This window comes from Engraulis encrasicolus, chromosome 12, assembly GCF_034702125.1.
Source record: "Engraulis encrasicolus isolate BLACKSEA-1 chromosome 12, IST_EnEncr_1.0, whole genome shotgun sequence".
Lineage (NCBI taxonomy): Eukaryota > Metazoa > Chordata > Actinopteri > Clupeiformes > Engraulidae > Engraulis > Engraulis encrasicolus.
In genome coordinates this window covers 23344386-23364775 of record NC_085868.1, presented here as the reverse complement: position 1 = coordinate 23364775, position 20390 = coordinate 23344386, and the positions used below count along the sequence as shown (strand labels likewise).

General features: G+C 45.4%; 3 protein-coding genes across 3 annotated transcripts in view; all 3 read right to left on the bottom strand.

Annotated features, from left to right (window-relative positions):
• LOC134460134 (ankyrin repeat and SOCS box protein 13-like) overlaps positions 1-4029 on the bottom strand; it is a 5978-nt gene extending 1949 nt beyond the window's left edge. The window contains exons 1-4 of the mRNA XM_063212594.1: positions 3899-4029; positions 3269-3456; positions 2468-2624; positions 2015-2149 (exon numbers count right to left, since the gene is read on the bottom strand). Coding sequence (XP_063068664.1) covers positions 2015-2149; positions 2468-2624; positions 3269-3456; positions 3899-3947 — 529 coding nt within the window. The 5' untranslated portion in view covers positions 3948-4029. The remainder of the gene's footprint in view (positions 1-2014; positions 2150-2467; positions 2625-3268; positions 3457-3898) is intronic.
• A 210-nt stretch (positions 4030-4239) lies between these two features.
• Positions 4240-9215, bottom strand: LOC134460132 (ankyrin repeat and SOCS box protein 13-like). The gene is made up of 6 exons (XM_063212593.1): positions 9128-9215; positions 8743-8930; positions 7379-7535; positions 6918-7052; positions 5106-5297; positions 4240-4570 (listed from the first exon to the last, which is right to left on the bottom strand). The coding sequence occupies exons 1-6, from the start codon at positions 9177-9179 to the stop codon at positions 4443-4445; spliced, it is 852 nt and encodes a 283-aa protein (XP_063068663.1). The 5' UTR covers positions 9180-9215; the 3' UTR covers positions 4240-4442.
• Positions 9216-10296: 1081 nt separating this feature from the next.
• On the bottom strand, positions 10297-19209 carry asb13a.1 (ankyrin repeat and SOCS box containing 13a, tandem duplicate 1). Its single transcript, XM_063211780.1, has 6 exons — positions 19043-19209; positions 18387-18574; positions 17684-17840; positions 14664-14798; positions 11401-11592; positions 10297-10691 (listed from the first exon to the last, which is right to left on the bottom strand). Exons 1-6 carry the CDS (start codon positions 19083-19085, stop codon positions 10564-10566), a joined length of 843 nt encoding a protein of 280 aa, XP_063067850.1. The 5' UTR covers positions 19086-19209; the 3' UTR covers positions 10297-10563.
• Between the last annotated feature and the right edge of the window lie 1181 nt (positions 19210-20390).

Sequence of the window (20390 nt, the reverse complement as noted above, 5' to 3'; positions counted from 1 at the left end):
ACACACACACACACACACACACACACACACACACACAATTGGGCAAACCCACACATGCAACCATACAAATGCACACACGCATACGTACGCACAGGCACACAAACACACACACACACACACACACACACACACACAAGCACCAGTTTCTAAATGTGAGTTGTGTATTGTACAGTGCCCTCCATAATTATTGGCACCCCTGGTTGAGATGTGTTAAAAGCCTTAAAATAAATTCAGTGTTTATTGCAGAAGAATACTGTCACACTGAAAATTGTAGGAAAATGTAGCCTTCAACTCAAATGAATTGTAAGAAAATAAAAAAATCCCTGACTGAAAAATAATTATTTTTCATTAAATCACCTGTTCCACAATTATTGGCACCCTTAACAATTCCCAGGAAATAAATATAATTGAAGCATTTCTGTCATTTCTACAGTAGTTTACAAAGTTTACCAGAGTATGTAGGAACATTTAATTAGTAATTCATCACTTTCTGTTTCCCTGGGGTATAAATATGACGTGACACCGAGGCCATTTCTCTTATCCACTCTTAAACATGGGAAAGACAAAGGAACACAGCATACAAGTTAGGCAGATGTGCGTCGACCTTCACAGGTCAGGCAGAGGCTACAAGAAGATTGCCACTCAACTGCAGCTGCCCATATCCACTGTGAGAGGAATAATTAAGAAGTTCAAAACAACTGGAACAGTGGTAAACAAGCCTGGACGAGGACCCAAGTTTATTTTGCCACCACGCACAGTGAGGAGGATGGTAAGAGAAATCAAAAGATCTCCAAAGCTCACTGTTACAGAATTACAACAAATAGTAGCATCCTGGGGTCACAAAGTCTCCAAATCAACCATCAGGCGCTGTCTACACGCCAACAAGCTGTTTGGGAGGCATGCACGGAGAAAACCTTTCCTCACTCACAATCATAAACGCAAGCGTCTGGAGTTCGCCAAGCGGTATTGGGGCTTCAACTGGGACCGTGTGCTTTGGTCAGATGAGACCAAGATTGAGCTTTTTGGCAACAAACACTCTTAAGTGGGTCTGGCGTACCACGAAAGATGCGCATGCTGAAAAGCACCTCATACCCACTGTGAAGTATGGGGGTGGGTCAGTGATGCTGTGGGGCTGTTTCGCTTCCAAAGGCCCTGGGAACCTTGTTAGGGTGCATGGCATCATGAATGCTTTGAAATACCAGGACATTTTAAATCAAAATCTGTTGCCCTCTGCCCGAAAGCTGAAGCTGGGTCGTCACTGGGTCTTTCAGCAAGACAATGACCCTAAACATATGGCCAAATCTACACAGAAATGGTTCACCAGACACAAAATCAAGCTCCTCCCATGGCCATCTCAGTCCCCTGACCTCAACCCCATTGAGAACCTGTGGGGTGAGCTGAAGAGGAGAGTACAGAGGAGAGGACCCAGGTCTCTGGATGATTTAGAGAGATTCTGCAGAGGAATGGCTGAAGATCCCTCTTTCTGTCTTTTCCCATCTTGTGAAACATTATAGGAGAAGATTAGGTGCTGTTTTGTTGGCAAAAGGGGGTTGTACAAAATATTAACACCAGGGGTGCTAATAATTGTGACACACATTATTTGATGTCAAATAATTATTTCTTTATGTGGGATTTTTTCCCCACTGAATAAATGCACTTGTATTGAAGGTTGGATTTTTCTCTTTTTTTCCATTAAGGTCCCATATTATTTAGAAAAAAAATAAAATAATTGGAAGCTAAAAAACACATCTCAACCAGGGGTGCCAATAATTATGGAGGGCACTGTATTTACATTCATATTCATGAGCTGTATGGTTGTATTCTGTTACATTAAATTACATGTTTATTGCAACTTATTGACTACCAGACGCTATACATCTGAGAATTGTTTCTGACCCATTGTTTTCCACGTTCATCAGAGCTAACTGAGCTTTTGTTTACTTATACATGTGTTACGATGGTGACGTTTCCCGCGTAGATATTTGTTTGAGTCTGTGTCTACTGTATTACTCACCTGCATTAAGTAAAGCTTTGGCACAGTCCACGTTTGAGTTGGTGCAGGCGACGATCAGAGGTGTGCCGTGGTACAGGTCAAACGTGTCCAGACACGCGCCTCTGTCAATCACCATCTGGACACAGTCTGCACTGCCTGATATCACACACACACACACACGATATTACAAACATATTCAAGATAGCTTGACCTAATACACACACACACTGACACACACACTGCCTCAAGCAGGGGTTTGGTGATGCGGTGGTGAGGTCAGACTGGGGATGAGAACAAACACACACATAAACACACACATAAACACACACACACACACACACACACACACAGGCAACACTGGTGGAAACCCACACACACGCACATGCACACGCACATGCACACACACGCACGCACGCACAGGCGCAGACACACACACACACACACACACACACACACACACACACACACACTGACCGCTGATGCAGGCCTCCAGCAGGGGTGTGGTGATGCGCGAGGTTAGGGAGGGGTCGACCTTTGCCCCCCGGTCCAGCAGCAGCTGTACGCACTCCGAGCTCCCCGACGCACACGCCTCACACAGAGGGGTGCTGCCGTCCACATTACGCGCATCTACCTGGAAACATACGCCGGCCGCACACACACACACACACTTAGTAATTCTATTACGCGCATCTACCTGTCAACATACGCCGGCCGCACACACACACACGCGCGCGCGCACACACATGCCAGCCGGCCGCACACACACACACACACACACACTTAGTAATTCTATTACGCGCATCTACCTGTCAACATACGCCGCGCATACACACACACACATGCAGCAAGCACACCCACTCAGCCTGACTGTACATGCCAGCTTTGTGTATCGCAAACAGCTTGCATGTTCTCACTGTTCTCACTCTTTGATGAAGCAATGAAAAGTAATGGGGAGGGGATGTGTTGGGTTATTTTAAACACCATATGACTAGGCCTACGCCAGTAGTAGTTGCAGTAGGCTATTATTACTACACAGATAACTCTATGTAGAAGGTACAAATTGAATCACTGAAGGGAGCCTGGAAAGGGAGTTTGGGAAAGCTATTTTCTATTTCAATTTTGGAACGGGGAAAAAAAACTTCCTGCAACATCAATCATGCCGCCTCATTGGGACTTCATCATCGTGAAAGGAAGACGAGTGTGCAATTTAATAACCTTTAGACTGGCCAAGCCATAGAGGTAGAACATATCTACCTCCATGGGTCTAGCACTCACCTGAGCACCTGCGTCCAGGAGCAAGCGCACGCACTCGGTCTGCCCGCGAATGGCAGCTTCGTGCAGCGGCGTCACCGAGTCCACCGCCACTATGTTGACGGAGGCGCCATTCTGGATGAGCCGCTGAAGAAGAGTCGCCTCTCCCCCGTAAGCTGCCTTGTGCACCTCGGTGCGCTCGGACCAGCAGCCTACGGGTTAAGGAGATAATATCATTAAATGGAGATCAATTCTAGAGGGCGCACTTGCACTTTCACCAATTGGGGCTGGACGGATTTGGGATAATCTGTGATATAAAAATAGCCGAATGTCGTGACAGTGTGATCGAATACGCATACTGTAGACGACAAACTCATGAATCATCTTTTCAATAAAATTCTACAAGACAGCTGAGGGAGAACTCTCAGGTCTGCCACCAGCTTGCTAAGGTAACCATGAATTAGGAAGCAAAAGCGTCCATGGATGACATCAAGTCAAAATGCAAGAATAAGATTTTTACCACTGCTATGCACACAAGGTGTACAGGCACGACAAGTAGCTATTAGCGTGCAAAATGTCATGCACCACTTCAGTCTGTACCATGCCCTCTTCTTCCAGCTAGGGTTTCTTGTAATCCAGTGTAGAATAACTCACCGATATCACCGAAGAAGTACGGCCGAGGACTCTCAACCTCCACCTGCATTGTTTCTTCCCTATTTCGCGATTTTTGTTGAAATAATTCCCTCTGAAATGGACGGAAAATAAACGAACCCCATAAGGGTCGCGCGTGTTTACATCTGCGGCGCGAGTGATCACGTGGTCGCGCTTATTTTGGACCTGTTGATGACGTTTGGAGAAACAGGAAATGTAGTTCTCTTTTCTCAGTAACTACTCCAAGAGAGACAGAACCAGTTGGAAAGTTTGGGAATCCCCTTTTATTTTCTGTAGTCTTTTTTTGTACAAGTTTATTATATTCAAAGTCACAGCAACTTTCACACATGAAAACATATTCAACACAGCAAATATTTATTTACAGTGGGCTCATTAACAGCATGTGTGTGCATGTGTGTGTTTTGTGTGTGCATATGATGTGGTGAAGTGTGTTTTTGGATTTTATTTGTAAAAAAAAAGCATTTTATAAAAATGTGTAAGTATATTTAAAGTGTACATAATAAAGTATTTCTGTATTTTCCGTAAGTTATTTATAACACAGATAGTCCAAAATGAGGCGACACAGGCCAAGCTGGGGTAAGACCTCCAGAGCTCTGGTGCCCAAAGTTCTCCTCACTCGGATCCTGCATAACTGCTGCAGAGACAGAGGGGCATCTGGAAACACAAACATGTACATGCCCACGCACACGCACACGCACACACACACACACACACACACACACACACACACACACACACACACACACACACACAGGAGAGTGAAAGGGGGGTTGCAGTCAATAAAACATGATGCTCATAACCGCATGACGTGACCACACACAGTAGTCAGATGAAATGAGCAGATCAGATTGCATTGAATAATGCACTGCATTACAAACAGACAGATTTTGACAAACATCAATGATTTGTATAGATCAATTTATATGGATTTGTGTGTGCGCGCGGACGCGCTCGCTGGCTGGATATTGTAGGATGAGGTGTGTGTGTTTGTGTGTTTGTGTGTGTGTGAGAGAGAGAGAGAGAGAGAGAGAGTGTAGAGAGAGTGTGTGTGTGTGTGTGTGTGTGCGTGCGTGTGTGTGCGCGCGTGCGTGCGTGCGTGTGAGAGAGAGAGAGAGAGAGAGAGAGAGAGAGCGAGAGCGAGAGCGAGTGCTTGCCTGTGAGTGTGTGTGTGTGCAATGCTTTTTCTCACTGAGGTATTGGGCCAGAGTAAGGCGTGCAGGGGAGTTGGGGGCGGTGTAGTCCAGTGGTCTCTTGTTCTTGGTGTCGCTGGCATAGAGATCACCTCCAAACTCCATGAGCAGCTCGATGAGGTCAGCTGACCCGGACCGTGCAGCGTGGTGCAAGGCTGTGGTATGGAAGTTGGAGGCCGTCACATCAGCTCCTAGGAGACGGAGGATATTGGTGTGTTAGGGCAGTGTTTCCCAACCAGGGGTACGTGTACCACCAGGGCAGGGGTGCCCAACCAGTCGATCGCGGGCTAAACAGTCGATCTCGAGTGGAGTGGCAGTCGTTCGTGAGACGTGTAATGTGACGGGAAAAATACTGTCTTTCAAAAATAGGCTATGTAGCAAGCTGCTGGTACTGTATTGGTAGACTAGGGGTACGCAAGCACACTACAGGGGGTACTTGGAGCGATGTGATTTTAATAAATGCATGGAGCAGTCACACTGGGATAGAAAAAGTGATGGTAGCCCCTTAATGCGCGCCGTACCTCCAGTGGCACGCTGTAATAGACATTGAAATGTAACTACCATAGCACTACAATACTGTGACACAAAACAGGCCCTTTAGTAATGCACCACAACTTGGTCATTACCATACTGGTAACAATGAATTTATAAAGCCGCGCCTTAAGGGGTTAAACATGCGTAAAGGGGTACTCATGGCACATCGAAAAGGATAAGGGGGTATATGAGACAAAAAAGGTTGAGAAACACTGTGTTAGGCAGTTGGACTGTAGATCACAGGGTTGCAGGTTCAATCCCCCACCCTTGTGAACAGGGGCGCTGCCAGAAATGTTGGGCCCCATGAAAGATTCGAATTTTGGGCCCCCTTAAGGGCCCCTCTCAGTGCTTGGGCCCCCTTAAGGGCCCCTATCAGTGCTTGGGCCCCCTTAAGGGCCCCTATCAGTGCTTGGGCCCTTAGAATCTGTACCACTCCGCCCCCCCCCCCCCCGCCTCCCCCCCCAGCGGCCCCCACCCTTGTCAAACCCTTCCTCCCTCCATGACCTGATCTTACCCCCACATTTCTCCAGAGGCTGTGACCAATAGCCTGTAATATAACTTTGCTTCTTATTACCTCTGTCAAGGAGGTTTATGTTTTCGGTCATGTTGGTTTGTTTGTCCGTCTGCTTGTCTGTTTTCTTTGTTTGTTTGACAGCAAGATAACTCAAAAAGTTATGAATGGATTTTGGTGACATTTTGTTGAGTTGTTGGAAATGACAAATGTAACAAGTGATTAAATGTTGGTGGTGACACGGATCGCGAACCAGAACCAGGATTTAAAAGACTCCTCACCATTGTGGGATAGGGTGAATTTTGACATTCCAGTTTCTAACTCTAAAAAAAACAAAAGGCAGAAAGACTTGAAAAAAATAGGGTGTATCATAGTCAAATATTCTATCAAAGAGCTTCCTTGGTGGAGGTCTGCACTCTCTGCATTTCTATTTATTATTTTTTTAAACTTTAACACCATGTGCGATGAAAGGATAAACAGTGATCAATCTGGCACCATTGACGTGTATGACTGTGTTATGAAAGTTGATATGTTTACGTTATTCTATGGATGTAGGCCTATGCAGGTGGTGATGTAAACAGGTTTGAATCTGATCCGGGGAGCGAGCGAGCGAGAGAGAGAAAGAGAGAGAGAGAGTTACATGCAATAGGCCTACTTTTGCACACATGGGATAAGACCGGAGACCCCTCCCCCCTTCCGCCCTACCCACACACACGCACACACACTCCACATCATTCTTGTATTCATGTAGGCTACTTCTACTCACCTGCATTGAGCAGCTCAAATGCGCACTCTGTGTGCCCCTTGGCACAGGCTGTGTGGAGCGGACTGCCTGTGTGGATATCGTAGGTCTCTAACTGAGCACCCCTGCCAATCAAGAGTCGCACCAACTCAGAGTTTCCTGTGGAAACACACAGACACAGACACAGACACAGACACACACACACACACACACACACACACACACACACACACACACACACACACACAGACACACACACACACACTCAATTCAGTCCAAGTTCCTTGTGGGTATACAATATTCTATTCAGTCCATGACCGTACACCAAGACACAATACAGTCAGTGACATCATTAAATGAGACTAGATATGGTAAGAATCTAACAAAAAGATAATGATTTACAGATTTTGATTTTGGGGGGGCATGGGTTAAGGATTTCTCAGTGCAGACACGTGTGCACACGCAACACACACACACACACACACCTTTGTTGCAAGCTTCGTGTAGGGGTGTGGCAGTGAGTGCGGTGAGGGTGGGGTTGATCTTCGCGCCGTATTCCAGTAGCAGCATCACACAAGCCACACTTCCTACTGCACAGGCATGACACAGGGCCGTGCTACCATGGATATTCCTCACGTCAATCTGGGAACACACACACACACACACACACACACACACACACACACAGACGTACAGAAAAGGACCAGTAGAAATATTTAAATACTTGTGTTTTATACTGCACACTGAAGACAAGTTATTTGTTTTTACATTTAAATTTCACAGTTGAGGGATTCACTTTTGACATTCATTACTGGATTTGACTTGACTTGACTTGCATTGCATTCATTTTACATTTTTGACTTTCATTTCATTTGACTCCATGGTGCAGGATTTAAACCCCATAAGTTCGCTGTGACTCAAACTGTGTTGCTTCATATAGTTTCGAACACCAATCTGGATTGAGAGGCTAAAATCCAGTGCCACATATTCCAAATGACCTGGTTTTACCTGTCCCTTTGCCCTGTTTGAACTTGGACATGTAAAACCTGGAATATGTGCCACTGGATTGCAGCCTCTGAATCCAGATTCCCCATCGCTGCAGTTGTATGCTATTTTTGTAACTGTCTGAACATCATAAACAAACACTATGGCAAATCAACAAGCCTTGGCAAGCTTAGATTTGTTTACATGATACCAAAATAGCTCTCTGTTGTCAGTGACTGACATGTGTGAATAATATTTGTAAGTAATAGAAAAGTGACATTTGTATATGGGCATTGGGTGGTTACTTCCAGCTTGTTATTCATACATCCTCTCCAGGGCATGACATTAAAAGATAACTTCAGCCAATTTCAACATGCAGTTGTAATGCTCACACTACCCTGCAGTACTTGCCATGGACTTGTCTACCTGAGGTTTTTCAGCCTTTTCCAAGATCCTGGTCATTGTAATGGGGCAGCAGTTTGTTTACATCTCAAAAAACATTTTTATTTATTCCCAAAAACATCCAAAAGTTTATGCAACATCAGCAGACAACTAGCAAACAGCAGGACCTTTTGATTTGATTGACAGGGAACACTCAAAAAAATATTCTGATATATGCCATAGCCTACCTAAGAAAAGAAAAAAACAACCTGCCAAAGTGGCTAGTGGCCCTGAAATGATTTCTAACCACTGCTGCCAAGTGTTACCCTGCTTTTGGCCGGCTGGCAGGTGGCAGTCAAGCCCGGATACTGTCATTCTTGGTCATGCGATCCTCTTGTCTACCTCAAGTTTTTTGCACAATGGCTACAGGACACCTTACTTTCCCCCGGGGATCAATAAAGTCACTCTACTCTACTGGACTCACCTGCGCGCCTGCTTGGAGCAACAGGCGCACGCAGTGTGGATTGCCGTGTATGCACGCGTCATGGAGCGGCGTGGCGTTGTCCACCGTGACGATGTTGACGGGGTCTCCGTTGTCGATCAGCTGCTTCAGCGCCAACACTCGCCCCCGGTGGGCTGCCTCATGCATGGGGGTACTGTCCGCCGAAATATCTGCAGGGATGTGGTAACGTTAGATATAGTTTATCTATATTGTTTAGGCCTAGGCTATGTGGTCAACTCAGGTTGTAATTCGCAAATCATGCTTGGTGCGCCATGGGGCTTACAGTTTTTCTAAGGCAAAACAAATGCGTGGACATGCGTGAATTTCCCCAAATGTTTCGGAATGATGTTATGGTCCAGTTTCTTACCAATATCCATAATGATGCACCTTCGCGCCGCGGATAACTTCATCTGTGGCATCCTTCACGCTATTTATCACCACAAACGCACTGCAAAGAACTCAGTCAGCGGTTATTTTCCAAGAGCCGGCGGGGCTTGAATAAGAAATATCCATGTCCCAGTTCAAGTTAAAGCGCGCAAGCGATGATGTAGACGTTGAGCAACAACACCGGTTGGGCAACGTGAGAGAGACGCGCAATGGCATTCGCATGTGGGCAGGCGCTTTCTAGGAAGTTCTGGGAAGTCTCATGCCTCAAGTGGATGAAGAGGAACCTCACAGTGTTTTTATTAAGAGTGATGAGAGGAGAGTTTTAATTTGACAGTAAATTAAGGGATGATGTTTCCATTTTCATTCAAAAGTACACTACTAGGCTACAGTATTTTACTTTTAAGTTGTGATCTGAGAAGCCACTGCTTTTTGGCAACATTCAGAGAACATCATGGTACACTTACAATTCTATGCCCAAAGTGTTCTTGACATCTGGTTATGTTGCAGTTTTAGTTAATCATAACTGTAACATTCCACTAACACTTTTTATATTGTCCATTTAGGCCTACAGAGTAAAATCTGTGTGCCACAAGCCCCATACTCTGATAAGGGGAAAGAGCAAAGTTGAAGAACTGCACTTAACACACACACACACACACACACACACACACACACACACACACACACACACACACACACACACACACACAGACAGACAGACAGACAGACAGACAAATGAAACAGCAGTACAGAATCATATGAGCTGCCTGGAGTAATTTTAGTTGTTTATTTTCAAAATGTGTGCCACCTATTCACAAATTTGATCATTTCATTTTACATTTTTATTTTACGTAATAATAAAGTAATATTTACAGTCATGACCAAAGTAGAATACGTTTTTGCAGTCAAAGATACCTATTTCTGGTAATTGAAAATGGTGGATATGGAGAAGATCCACCAACCACCAAATTAACTACTGAAAAATATTTCATACCCTATAAAACGTTTTCTCTCTTAATTAAAAAAACTTGCCTCCGCTCAAACTCAATAACGTAATTAATTGTGAATTAATTATACATGGTCCCTAATAAGTTGAAATTGTATTGAATTGAAAGATACACAAAGCAAGTCGGTCAGAATCGGTAATCATAAAATTTACTTTTCAGCTTTATTAAACAGTATTCAAAGTCACCACAATTCACATAGAAACATCCACAGCACAGCAAAATATTTATTATTTACATAGCCTATACACTTTAGGCACATTTCACTAGGAAACGAAGATCAGTAGCGTGTGAGCAGTGTTTGTGTGTGTGTGTGTGTGTGTGTGTGTGTGTGTGTGTGTGTGTGTGTGTGTGTGTGTGTGTGTGTGTGTGTGTGTGTGTGTGTGTGTGTGTGTGTGTGTGTGCGCGTGCATTATTTATAACAGAGGTAGTCCAAAATGGGCTGACACAAGCCAAGTTGGGGTAAGACTTCCAGAGCTCTGGTACCCAAACGTCTCCTCACTCGGATCCTGCATAGCTGTTGCAAAGACAGAGGGACGCCTGGAAACACAAACATGTACATACACGCGCGCGCACACACACACACACACACACACACACACACACACACACACACACACACACACACACACACACACACACACACACACACACACACACACACCACAATATCCAGTCAATAAGACATGAAGCACCATACTTAAACCACACAGTAGTCAGATGAAATCAAGTCTAACCAATCTCTCTCTGTGTGTGTGTGTGTGTGTGTGTGTGTGTGTGTGTGTGTGTGTGTGTGTGTGTGTGTGTGTGTGTGTGTGTGTGTGTGTGTGTGTCTGTGTGTCTGTGTGTGTGTGTTTTTTACTCACTGAGGTAGTGGATCAGAGTGAGTTGTGTGTTTGTGTTTGTATTTGCATTTGTATTTGTGTGTATCTGTATGTTTTTTTTTATTCATTGAGGTAGTGTATCAGACTGAGTCGTGTGTTTGTATTTGTGTGTGTGTCTGTTTTTTTAGGTAATGTAGCAGAGAGAGTTGTGTGTGTGTGTGTGTGTGTGTGTGTGTGTGTGTGTGTGTGTGTGTGTGTGTGTGTGTGTGTGTGTGTGTGTGTGTGTGTGTGTGTGTGTGTGTGTGCGTGTGCGTGTGTTTTTACTCACTGAGGCAGTGGATCAGACAGTCATGTGTTTGTATTTGTGTGTGTGTGTGTGTGTGTGTGTGTGTGTGTGTGTGTGTGTGTGTGTGTGTGTTTTTTACTGAGGTAATGGATCAGAGCGAGTCGTGCTGGGGAGTCGGGGTCAGTGTAGTCCAGGGGTCTCATGTTCAGGTTGTCGCTGGTGTACACGTCACCCCCGAACTGAACCAGTAGCTCGATGAGGTCAGCTGACCCGGACCGTGCAGCGTGGTGCAGGGCAGTGGTATGGAAGTTGGAGGCCTCCACATTAGCTCCTAGGAGACAGAGGATACAAGATTATTATTGGGTGGAAACTGGGCCGCCGGTCCACCGACTGTTGTGTACAGTGGAATGATGTTACCCAGTAAAGTATGCACGCATGTGAAACCGCCTCCTGAGTATTCGTATCTATAACAGGCTAAGCTCCTAGTTGTACAACAGCGACAAGGGGGAAAAAAAGGTTAAGCTGTCCCGGACACAGGGAGACGGGGGGCCCAGGGGATTGCCACTCCATCATATTGTATTGAGAGGGGACAGTCCTTTTTTTTTGTACCGGGCCTAGTGAAAGCAGTCAGCGGCCCTGCAGAGCCAGATTAATGTAGTAGTGTAGTAGTGTTAATGTAGTAGTGTTTTCTCAACAGGGGCAGTACAGCCCCACAGGAGGCGTTGGGGAGCTCTAGGTGGGCGTTGAGAAGGATACAGCTGAGGGGGGGAGATGCTTAGTTGCCATTGGGGGGCATTAGTCCATTTAAATGTTTAATACAAAGGGGGGGGGTTGTCAGGCTCATGATGAGGTAAAGGGGAAATTGGGAGGCTTGTGATGAGGCCAAGGGGGCATTTGTTCAAAAAAGGTTGTGAACCACTGTTCTCAGGGGACATGACATGCTGAATCCTCCTCTTTCCCAATCCCTATCCCTGGGGCGCTGTCTCTCGCAGGGCCTGACATCGCATCGCAGTGCAGCCTCATACCCCTGCTGTGTTTTTTTTCAATGCCATTTGACCAGGCGGCAAAGTTGGATGCCAATGGCATACCGATCTCGTGTCACATCGACACGGTCGCTTAGCTCTAGACCCTGCCCTAAACCTAACGGTCATTCAAATCATGCTGCCGCAAGGGCGTGGTTTTGCAAGGGCAAAGGCAGACTCTTGGCATTCAACACTGCTGCCTGGTCAATGAGTTTAAAAGTGATGCGGCAGAATGATACTATGTAGGACATTAGTTCCTGCCAACCAGTCAAATGCTGGTAAAAACTTGGCTGTGGTTATTAATGTAATAGTGTCACTAGCTACTTTGGTAGGTAATTTAGTATGATACAGTAGCATATACTCTGTTGTCTGCCCCATGTGCAACAATTGTTTGCATTAAGATTCAAATAGCACACTCAGTTGTTTTATGTAGGATAGATTAGATGTCTAAGATGTGTTGTATACAGTAAATGCACTGTGGTTTTTACATTCTATGTATGACCTACATTTGGATATATTTTTAAGAATACTCAATTGCAATTGTCAATTAACATTCATCTATTAACTTCATTTCACGAGTTTCATTCTTTCATTCAGTCCTTTTTAATAATAATAACACATACATTACTCTAAGAACTATTTTGACATTGACTTTGAAGCAGTAAGTGTTGAAAAACGAATGAGAGTGTAAACAGCAATCTATGTCCAGGGCTGCATTAAAATGGTCTGGGGCCCCTAGTCTACAGCTTGCTGTGGGCCCCCCCCGGAAGGCAAATTTCGCAACAAATTTACATCGACAGTATCATAATTACGAGCTAGGAATTAAGGATAAGTCTGCCAACATGACAGATGTTTTTTTTTTAATATTGTATCTTGTTCAATATTGTATGATTTTTAAAAAAACTTTTCGCCAATCAGGGCCCCCCCTGGCATGTGGGGGGCCCTAGGCTGCAGCCATATCTAGCCTGTGTGTTAATCCGGCCCTGTCTATGTCCGACTACTGGTCTCATAAAAATGTAGGACCGTGTTGTGAAATCTGATATGTTTACTGTGCGCTAGCTCCTGGGAGTCAGACGATGGGACTATTCTGGGATGTATTGCAGCCAGGGGGGTGATGTGATGTGTACATAGGCAGTCAGGGTTGAATCTGATCTGGGATGATTTCCCAATCTGAATCCCATAAATCTCTATCTCTCTCTCTCTCTCTCTCTCTCTCTCTCTCTCTCTCTCTCTCTCTCTCTCTCTCTCTCTCTCTCTCTCTCACACACACACACACACACACACACACACACACACACACACACACACACACACACACACACACACACACACACATTTCTCAATCGCAGCTCCAGTTGTACCTGTGTGTGTGTGTGTGTGTGTGTGTGTGTGTGTGTGTGTGTGTGTGTGTGAGTCTTTTGAGTTTTCACAGTGGGCCTCAAGAACGGGGTATAGGACATGGGTAGAGACATAGAAAGAACATGATGCATGGTGCTGTTGACATTTCTCAGCTAGTAGAAGGCAAGTTCATAGGCACCCGACATACAGTACACACAGTAGCTCCTGTTTTTGAACCCTGTTCAGAATGACCCCATTTACCCCATGACACCCCTCACTGCTCGCTCTCTCTCTCTCTCTCTCTCTCTCTCACACACACACACACACACACACACACACACACACACACACACACACACACACACACACACACACACACACACACACACACACACACACACACACACACACACACACACACACACCAGGGATGGAACTGAAACATTTTCCCCACCAGTCACTGTGGCAGGTAGGTATGTGGCAGGTATCCATTATCTCTTTACTATTTCCCATTACTTACACATTAACGTACACTGTTAATGGTTTTTGATACATACTGATACATGTGTGTGAGAGAGTCGTTGAAGGATTGGCAAATGATACAGAAACCATTCATCCTTTGCCAATCCTTCCACGACAGATATGATGAAGGGTTAATGTTTAACAAATGTTTTACAAAGGGTTATCTAAGGTTTTAATAATGCTTAACAAATGCATAACTAATTCTTAACAAGGAGTCAGTATTATAGTGTTACCGACGGGTGAATTTGGCCTTTGGCAGGTGAAATATGTCAACCCACCCGTCACCTTGGGGGTGAACATTTTGTACAGGCGCCCGGGTTAATGCTGAATTATACACAGCATCCAACATCAAATGTTTAAGCAAATTGGTCATGACAACAAGGACTCAGTATTATAAAGTGTTATCCACTCGACATTGGCAGGTGGACGGACACACACACACACACACACACACACACACACGCACACACACACACACACACACACACACACACACACACACACGCACACACACACTTGCCTGCGTTGAGTAGCTCAAATGCGCAGTGTGTGTTCCCCTTGGCACAGGCAGTGTGTAGTGGGGTGCCCGTGTGGACATCGTAGGATTCTAGCTCTGCTCCTTTGGAGATCAACAGCCGCACACACTCAGAGTTTCCTGTGGGCGCACGCACGCGCACACACACACACACACACACACACACACACACACACACACACACACACACACACACACACACAGTCTGATTTCAGTCTGGTTTAGTCAATGATGGCACATACTTTACTCAGCTTTCGCAGTGGGTACAGGCAAAGTCTGTTCCCATAAGTCCCATCACTCGGCGGCCATATTGGCTACGCCTCAAACTGACTATTTGAGATTAGTCAGTGATGGGGTATATAAGAATGAATGAGAGAAATAATGTGTGTGACAATGGGACAACACAGCCATACACAACTCATATGGTTGGAATCACAATGAAAAACGGGTTCTAATGGCAGTCTTAGAATGACCGCATACATGAAAGAAACACTTAAAACAGCGTTTTCCTTTAAGATATTTTTGAACTGCGCATGCGCAACATTCCACGACAACGCTCCGTTTTGCGGCCGGTGGGAGCAAGTTGCATTGACTTCACCTCTTCTGGCCGGCTGTCAAACAGGCATCCATTCTTCGGTCATTGTACAGAAAAGAACACTGGATTTATTTTCTGATAGCCTAAGCAGTAAGCACAATTGTCGTCCCTGCTCATAAGTAAATAAAAAAAGGGCTATTGAGTAAATTAATGAAATAGCCTAGGCCTACCTCAAAACTTGCTCCCGTTTTGCTTTTTCTTACTTATTTGTTTTCACCCATAAGAAAAACCACAATGGGTGTGCACATGTATGCACACGGCCGTTTTTGTTTCCGTGATTATCTGTCCCTTTGTCCTGCACCTGCATTTTGGATTCGCGCCGAAAGGTGATTAATGGTCGAGTTGCGCTCTCTGCCCAATGAAGTTTCCATGGACGGCAAACAAACCACATGGCCGCCAAACAAACCGATTAGGTACGAGCAGACGTAAAGGTTTACGTTTGCACTTGCGTCGAGGCGTCGAGATGATTGGATAAGTGACAGCGCAGCTCAGCAAGCAATTGGCTCTCGTTACCGGACAGGTGGGAGTGACGCCGGCAAACGCCATGTTCGTGTAGCCAAATGCTCCCGTTCATTCCTATGGAAGGTTTCATGAGTGATCCGTCTCGTATAAGACCGTCTCTGGTACAGGGCACAGTCAGTTACATCATTATGTGGCGTTCCAGACAACAGGGAATGCAATAACCCTGTCTGTCCGTCTGTCTGACTGACTGACTGAGCATGCATTATGAATGTGTATTCCCTATGTTTGCCTATTAATTGATACAATAAAGATGTTTGTGTCACAAGTCTTATTTTCTCTCGCTGACCCATGGGCACCGGAGGAGGTGCGACAGGCAGCAAATGCCTAGCAGGTATTAACAGCTACCTGTACAATCCTACTGCTTGTCTGTCTGTCTGTCTGTATGTCTGCCTGACTGACTGACTGACTGACTGACTGTCTGCTTGTCTGACTGTCTAGCGGTTTGTCTGTTTGTTTGTCTGTCTGTCTGTCTTTCTTTTTGCCTGTGTGTCCACCCATAGCGTTTTGGCTTTCTAGGGGAAAGCCTACACACATATCACGTGTATAGCACTGGTGGGTGAGCCAGTTTGCCATCTCTGATTGCTCTGGCTCAAATTTGAGAATGAGCTGAAGTCAAAAACATTAAGAGTAGGCAGCGGTGTAGTCTACTTTTTTGAAGTGGGTATACTGTATATATTTATGCTATTCTAAACAATGGATCAATCAATTTTAAGTGGGTATACTGAAGCCCCTAAAATTTAGAAGTGGGAATACTCCATATACCTGCGTTCTACGTAGACTACGCCACTGAGAGTAGGCGTATAATGATGACTTGGTACATTCACAACCTTTAAATACAATCAGACTGACTCAGAAAGACAAGACAGACAGGCACCAACATTTAATAATTGGATTTTGGTCTAGGGCCAAACCATTTGTCAGTGTGGCATGCGTACTTTACATTACATTACACTTTTCTGACACTTTTCTCCAAAGCGACAGGTATTTAGGTACAGGTTTTTGGATACAGTGCCTGGTCCGAGAAATGTGGGTTTAGGTTCCTTGCTCAAGAGCACTTCAGCTATTGATGAAAGTACTGATAAGGTTGGGATTTGATGTATGGTAAAAATTGCAATTTCTTGCAGTTTTAATACTGGGTTAGGGGTCTGACACACCAAGGCGGTAAAGCGGCGCGGAACGGCCGCGTTTTTTACCGGCGTCAGTGAAAATACATTGAAACCTATCTGTCCTTACACACCAACCGGCGGTAGTCGGGCGTCAGCGGCGCGGGAGCCGGCTCCGCGCCGCGCTGGATTTGGAAAATAGAACTCGAGCGTATTTTTCACGCCAGCGACCGGCGGTGTCTCATTCAAATGAATGGCAAAGTAGCATGCTAGCTTTAGCTGTGGGGAGGGTTTTGAATGGGACTGGCCGCGCACGCCGACGCTGTCAGTGTGCAAGGCAGAGAAAAGCACGCCGGCCAAAACTAAGCAGAAAGACCGCGTCCGCCCTGCGACCGTTCCGTTCCGCCTTGGTATGTTTTGGCCCTTAGCATGGCAGACAGACAGACGTTTGAATGCGGGCAGTCATGGGTAAGCGGTTAGGCCGTTAGACTTGTAGCCCAAAGGTTGCCGGTTTGACTCCCGACCTGCCAGGTTGGTAATTAACCAGTGCTCTCCCCCATCCTCCTCCATGACTGAGGTACCCTGAGCACGGTGCCGGCCCGCCGCACTGCTCCTTTGGGGCACCATTGGGGGCTGCCCCCTTGCACAGGTGAGGCATAAATGCAATTTCGTTGAGTGCAGTGTACACTTGTGTGCGGTGGAGTGCTGTGTCACAATGACAATGGGAGTTGGAGTTTCCCAATCGGGCTTTCACTTCACTTCTGGACATGCACGGTCACACACACCTCTGTTGCAGGCCTCGTGTAGTGGAGTGGCAGTGAGTGCGGTGAGGGTGGGGTTGATCCTGGCTCCGTATTCCAGTAGCAGTCTGACACAAGCCACACTCCCTACTGCACAGGCATGACACAGGGCCGTGCTACCATGGATGTTCCTCACTTCAATCTGGGAACACACACACACACATACACACACACACACACACACACACACACACACACACACACACATACACACACACACACACACACACACACACACACACACACACACACGTCTGTACATGATTTTTTATATAGCCCAATATTATATTGCTAAAATATATTTCAATATATTGTTATTTCTTAGTTTAAAAAATGTTAAATGTAAATGGACAATATGTTGCCAGAAAACAAATAGGAAGTGAGGGAAAAGCTAAAAAATAAAATAAAAAAAAATAAACATGGAGTATTTGACTGCAGTGGTGAGGTAGGCCTATTTCTATTGTTGTCGTCGGTTGATACTTTTGCTTCTGGTGCGTACAGCTCCAACCACCAGCTGGAAACGATCATCATTGTGGCACATCTGGCATAATAACGCGCTTCAATTTCTTTACATGTCTCTACCTTCATCGTCAGTGATGAGTAAATAGTATTAGAAATACTATTACTAAATACTATAGTGTATGAGTGCGTTCTGTGTCTAGCCTGACGGTCCTGTCCATTGTCTCACCTGCGCACCTGCCTGCAGCAACAGGCGCACGCAGTGTGCGTTCCCGTGTATGCATGCGTCGTGGAGCGGCGTGGTGTTGTCCACTGTTACGATGTTGACCGGGTTCCCGTTGTCAATCAGTTCTTTCAGCGCCAACACTCGCCCAAAACACGCAGCCTCGTGCATGGGGGTGCGGTCAGCCCAAACTCCTGCACGGGATGTACGGATTTAACAAAGTCAGATAGGGTCTCTAGACCGTGGCCAAATGTTGTATTGTGCAAGTCATGATGCGCCATTCAAATGCAGAGCCTACTTCTAGATAAAGAATGTGGACACACCGGGGTCTGAACTTGAACTTAACCAAGACCAAAGCAAATCTGTGCAATCTTCACTACTACTTCATTGAAAGACATGGGCTATCTCCAGGTGTTACTTTAGGCTACTATGTAGGCTATAGCCTACGCGCAAAAGGCAAACGCCTCCTTGGTCTAGTTATTTTGTAATATTCATTATGTTTCATGTAGGCCTCTGCTTATGCAGTCTATACATTTCAGTGTAGCTGAATTAGGGCAACCTATTTATAGACAGCATCCACTCAGATGCGTAAACAGTTCTGCTTACATGCGTCGCCTTCCTAAAATGTGTCATGCGAGTTGTCGTGGTCCATTTCTGCTTACCGAGGTCCATCATGACAACCCTTCTTGCTGCAGCTAATTCCATTTGCGCCACCCTCACTACGAATACACTTTGAAAGAACTTGCTAACCAGTTATTCTAAGAGCCGGCGCGTCTCGCAGAAATGCCCAAGTGCGAGTTCAAGTTCAAGTGATGACGTAAAAGATTGAGCAACGCGGATTGGGCAAACTGAAGGAGTCCGTCCGCTGGAATTCGGATTTGGGAAGGCGCATTCTGGGAAGTGTAGTTCGCTGCCTGGAGACAAAGGACCTCTATATTTGTACACTATGAGGGCAGTTTTAATTTGACATTAAATTAAGTTACTTTGTTCAAAATATGCACAATTTTACTTTTCACTTTAGATTTACTGTGTAGTAAAACAAAGTAGCCCAATTAAAATCTCAAGTAGGCCTTCCTTAAAATTCTGTGTCCAAGTCCACTTGAAATCAGATCCTGTGACTGTTTTCACTCGTCATCCCTTTTAAAATTTCACCAACAATTGCCATGTCCATATTTACAAGAGAATAAAATCTATCCACCTCTCTCATGGTGGGTAAAGAGCAAAGTAAAGAGCAATGCAACACGACTCAAAACATCAAGATTTTTTTTCACAAGTTCATGTTTATTTTTGCAGTACAGAAATCATCTGAGCCCTGTTAGTACAACATTGAGCTTTTTTAAATGTTTTTCTCTCTTTAAAAACACTAAATGCCTCCGCACCAGGGCTCCGCTCAAACTCAATACTGCAGGCGACATTTGGTCCTCTCTAAACACAAACACAGATATTACAGCACGACTCTGCCACCATATCTGCCCCCCCAAAACGCCCTCCCAACCCCTACGTCCCCCACATCTCCCCTCACCGAAACACTACCCCTACCCCTCTACAAACTGCAGCAATACCAATAGCTGACATGTTTGTTTGGGAGGGGGGGTGGTGTCTTACATAGGTAGAGTGAGGGAGTACACAATCTGGCCATAAACACACACAACACACAAGCGCGCACACACACACACCCTTTGTTGGGTACACAGTGTGTGCGTGTGTGTGCACACGCATGTGTGTGTGTGTGTGAACACAAACAAATACAGTACACCTTTCATAGGGGGAGCGGGGGCAGCTGTGTTAAGTGCTTGTGAGCAGCTCTGGCCAATAATATCAATACAAAATAGACATAGAGAGTCGAGTCTCTGTGCAGGTGGCGAGCTGTGGAAGCGGTAAAGCGAGCCGTCACTCAAAACTAGGGAAATTCGCCTTGACGACAGCGCTTCTGGGGTTGCCATGGAAACATGATGCGAGCAGCCTTTGAGCTGTGATTGGTTTGTTTTGATGTTTATTTATTTATTTGTT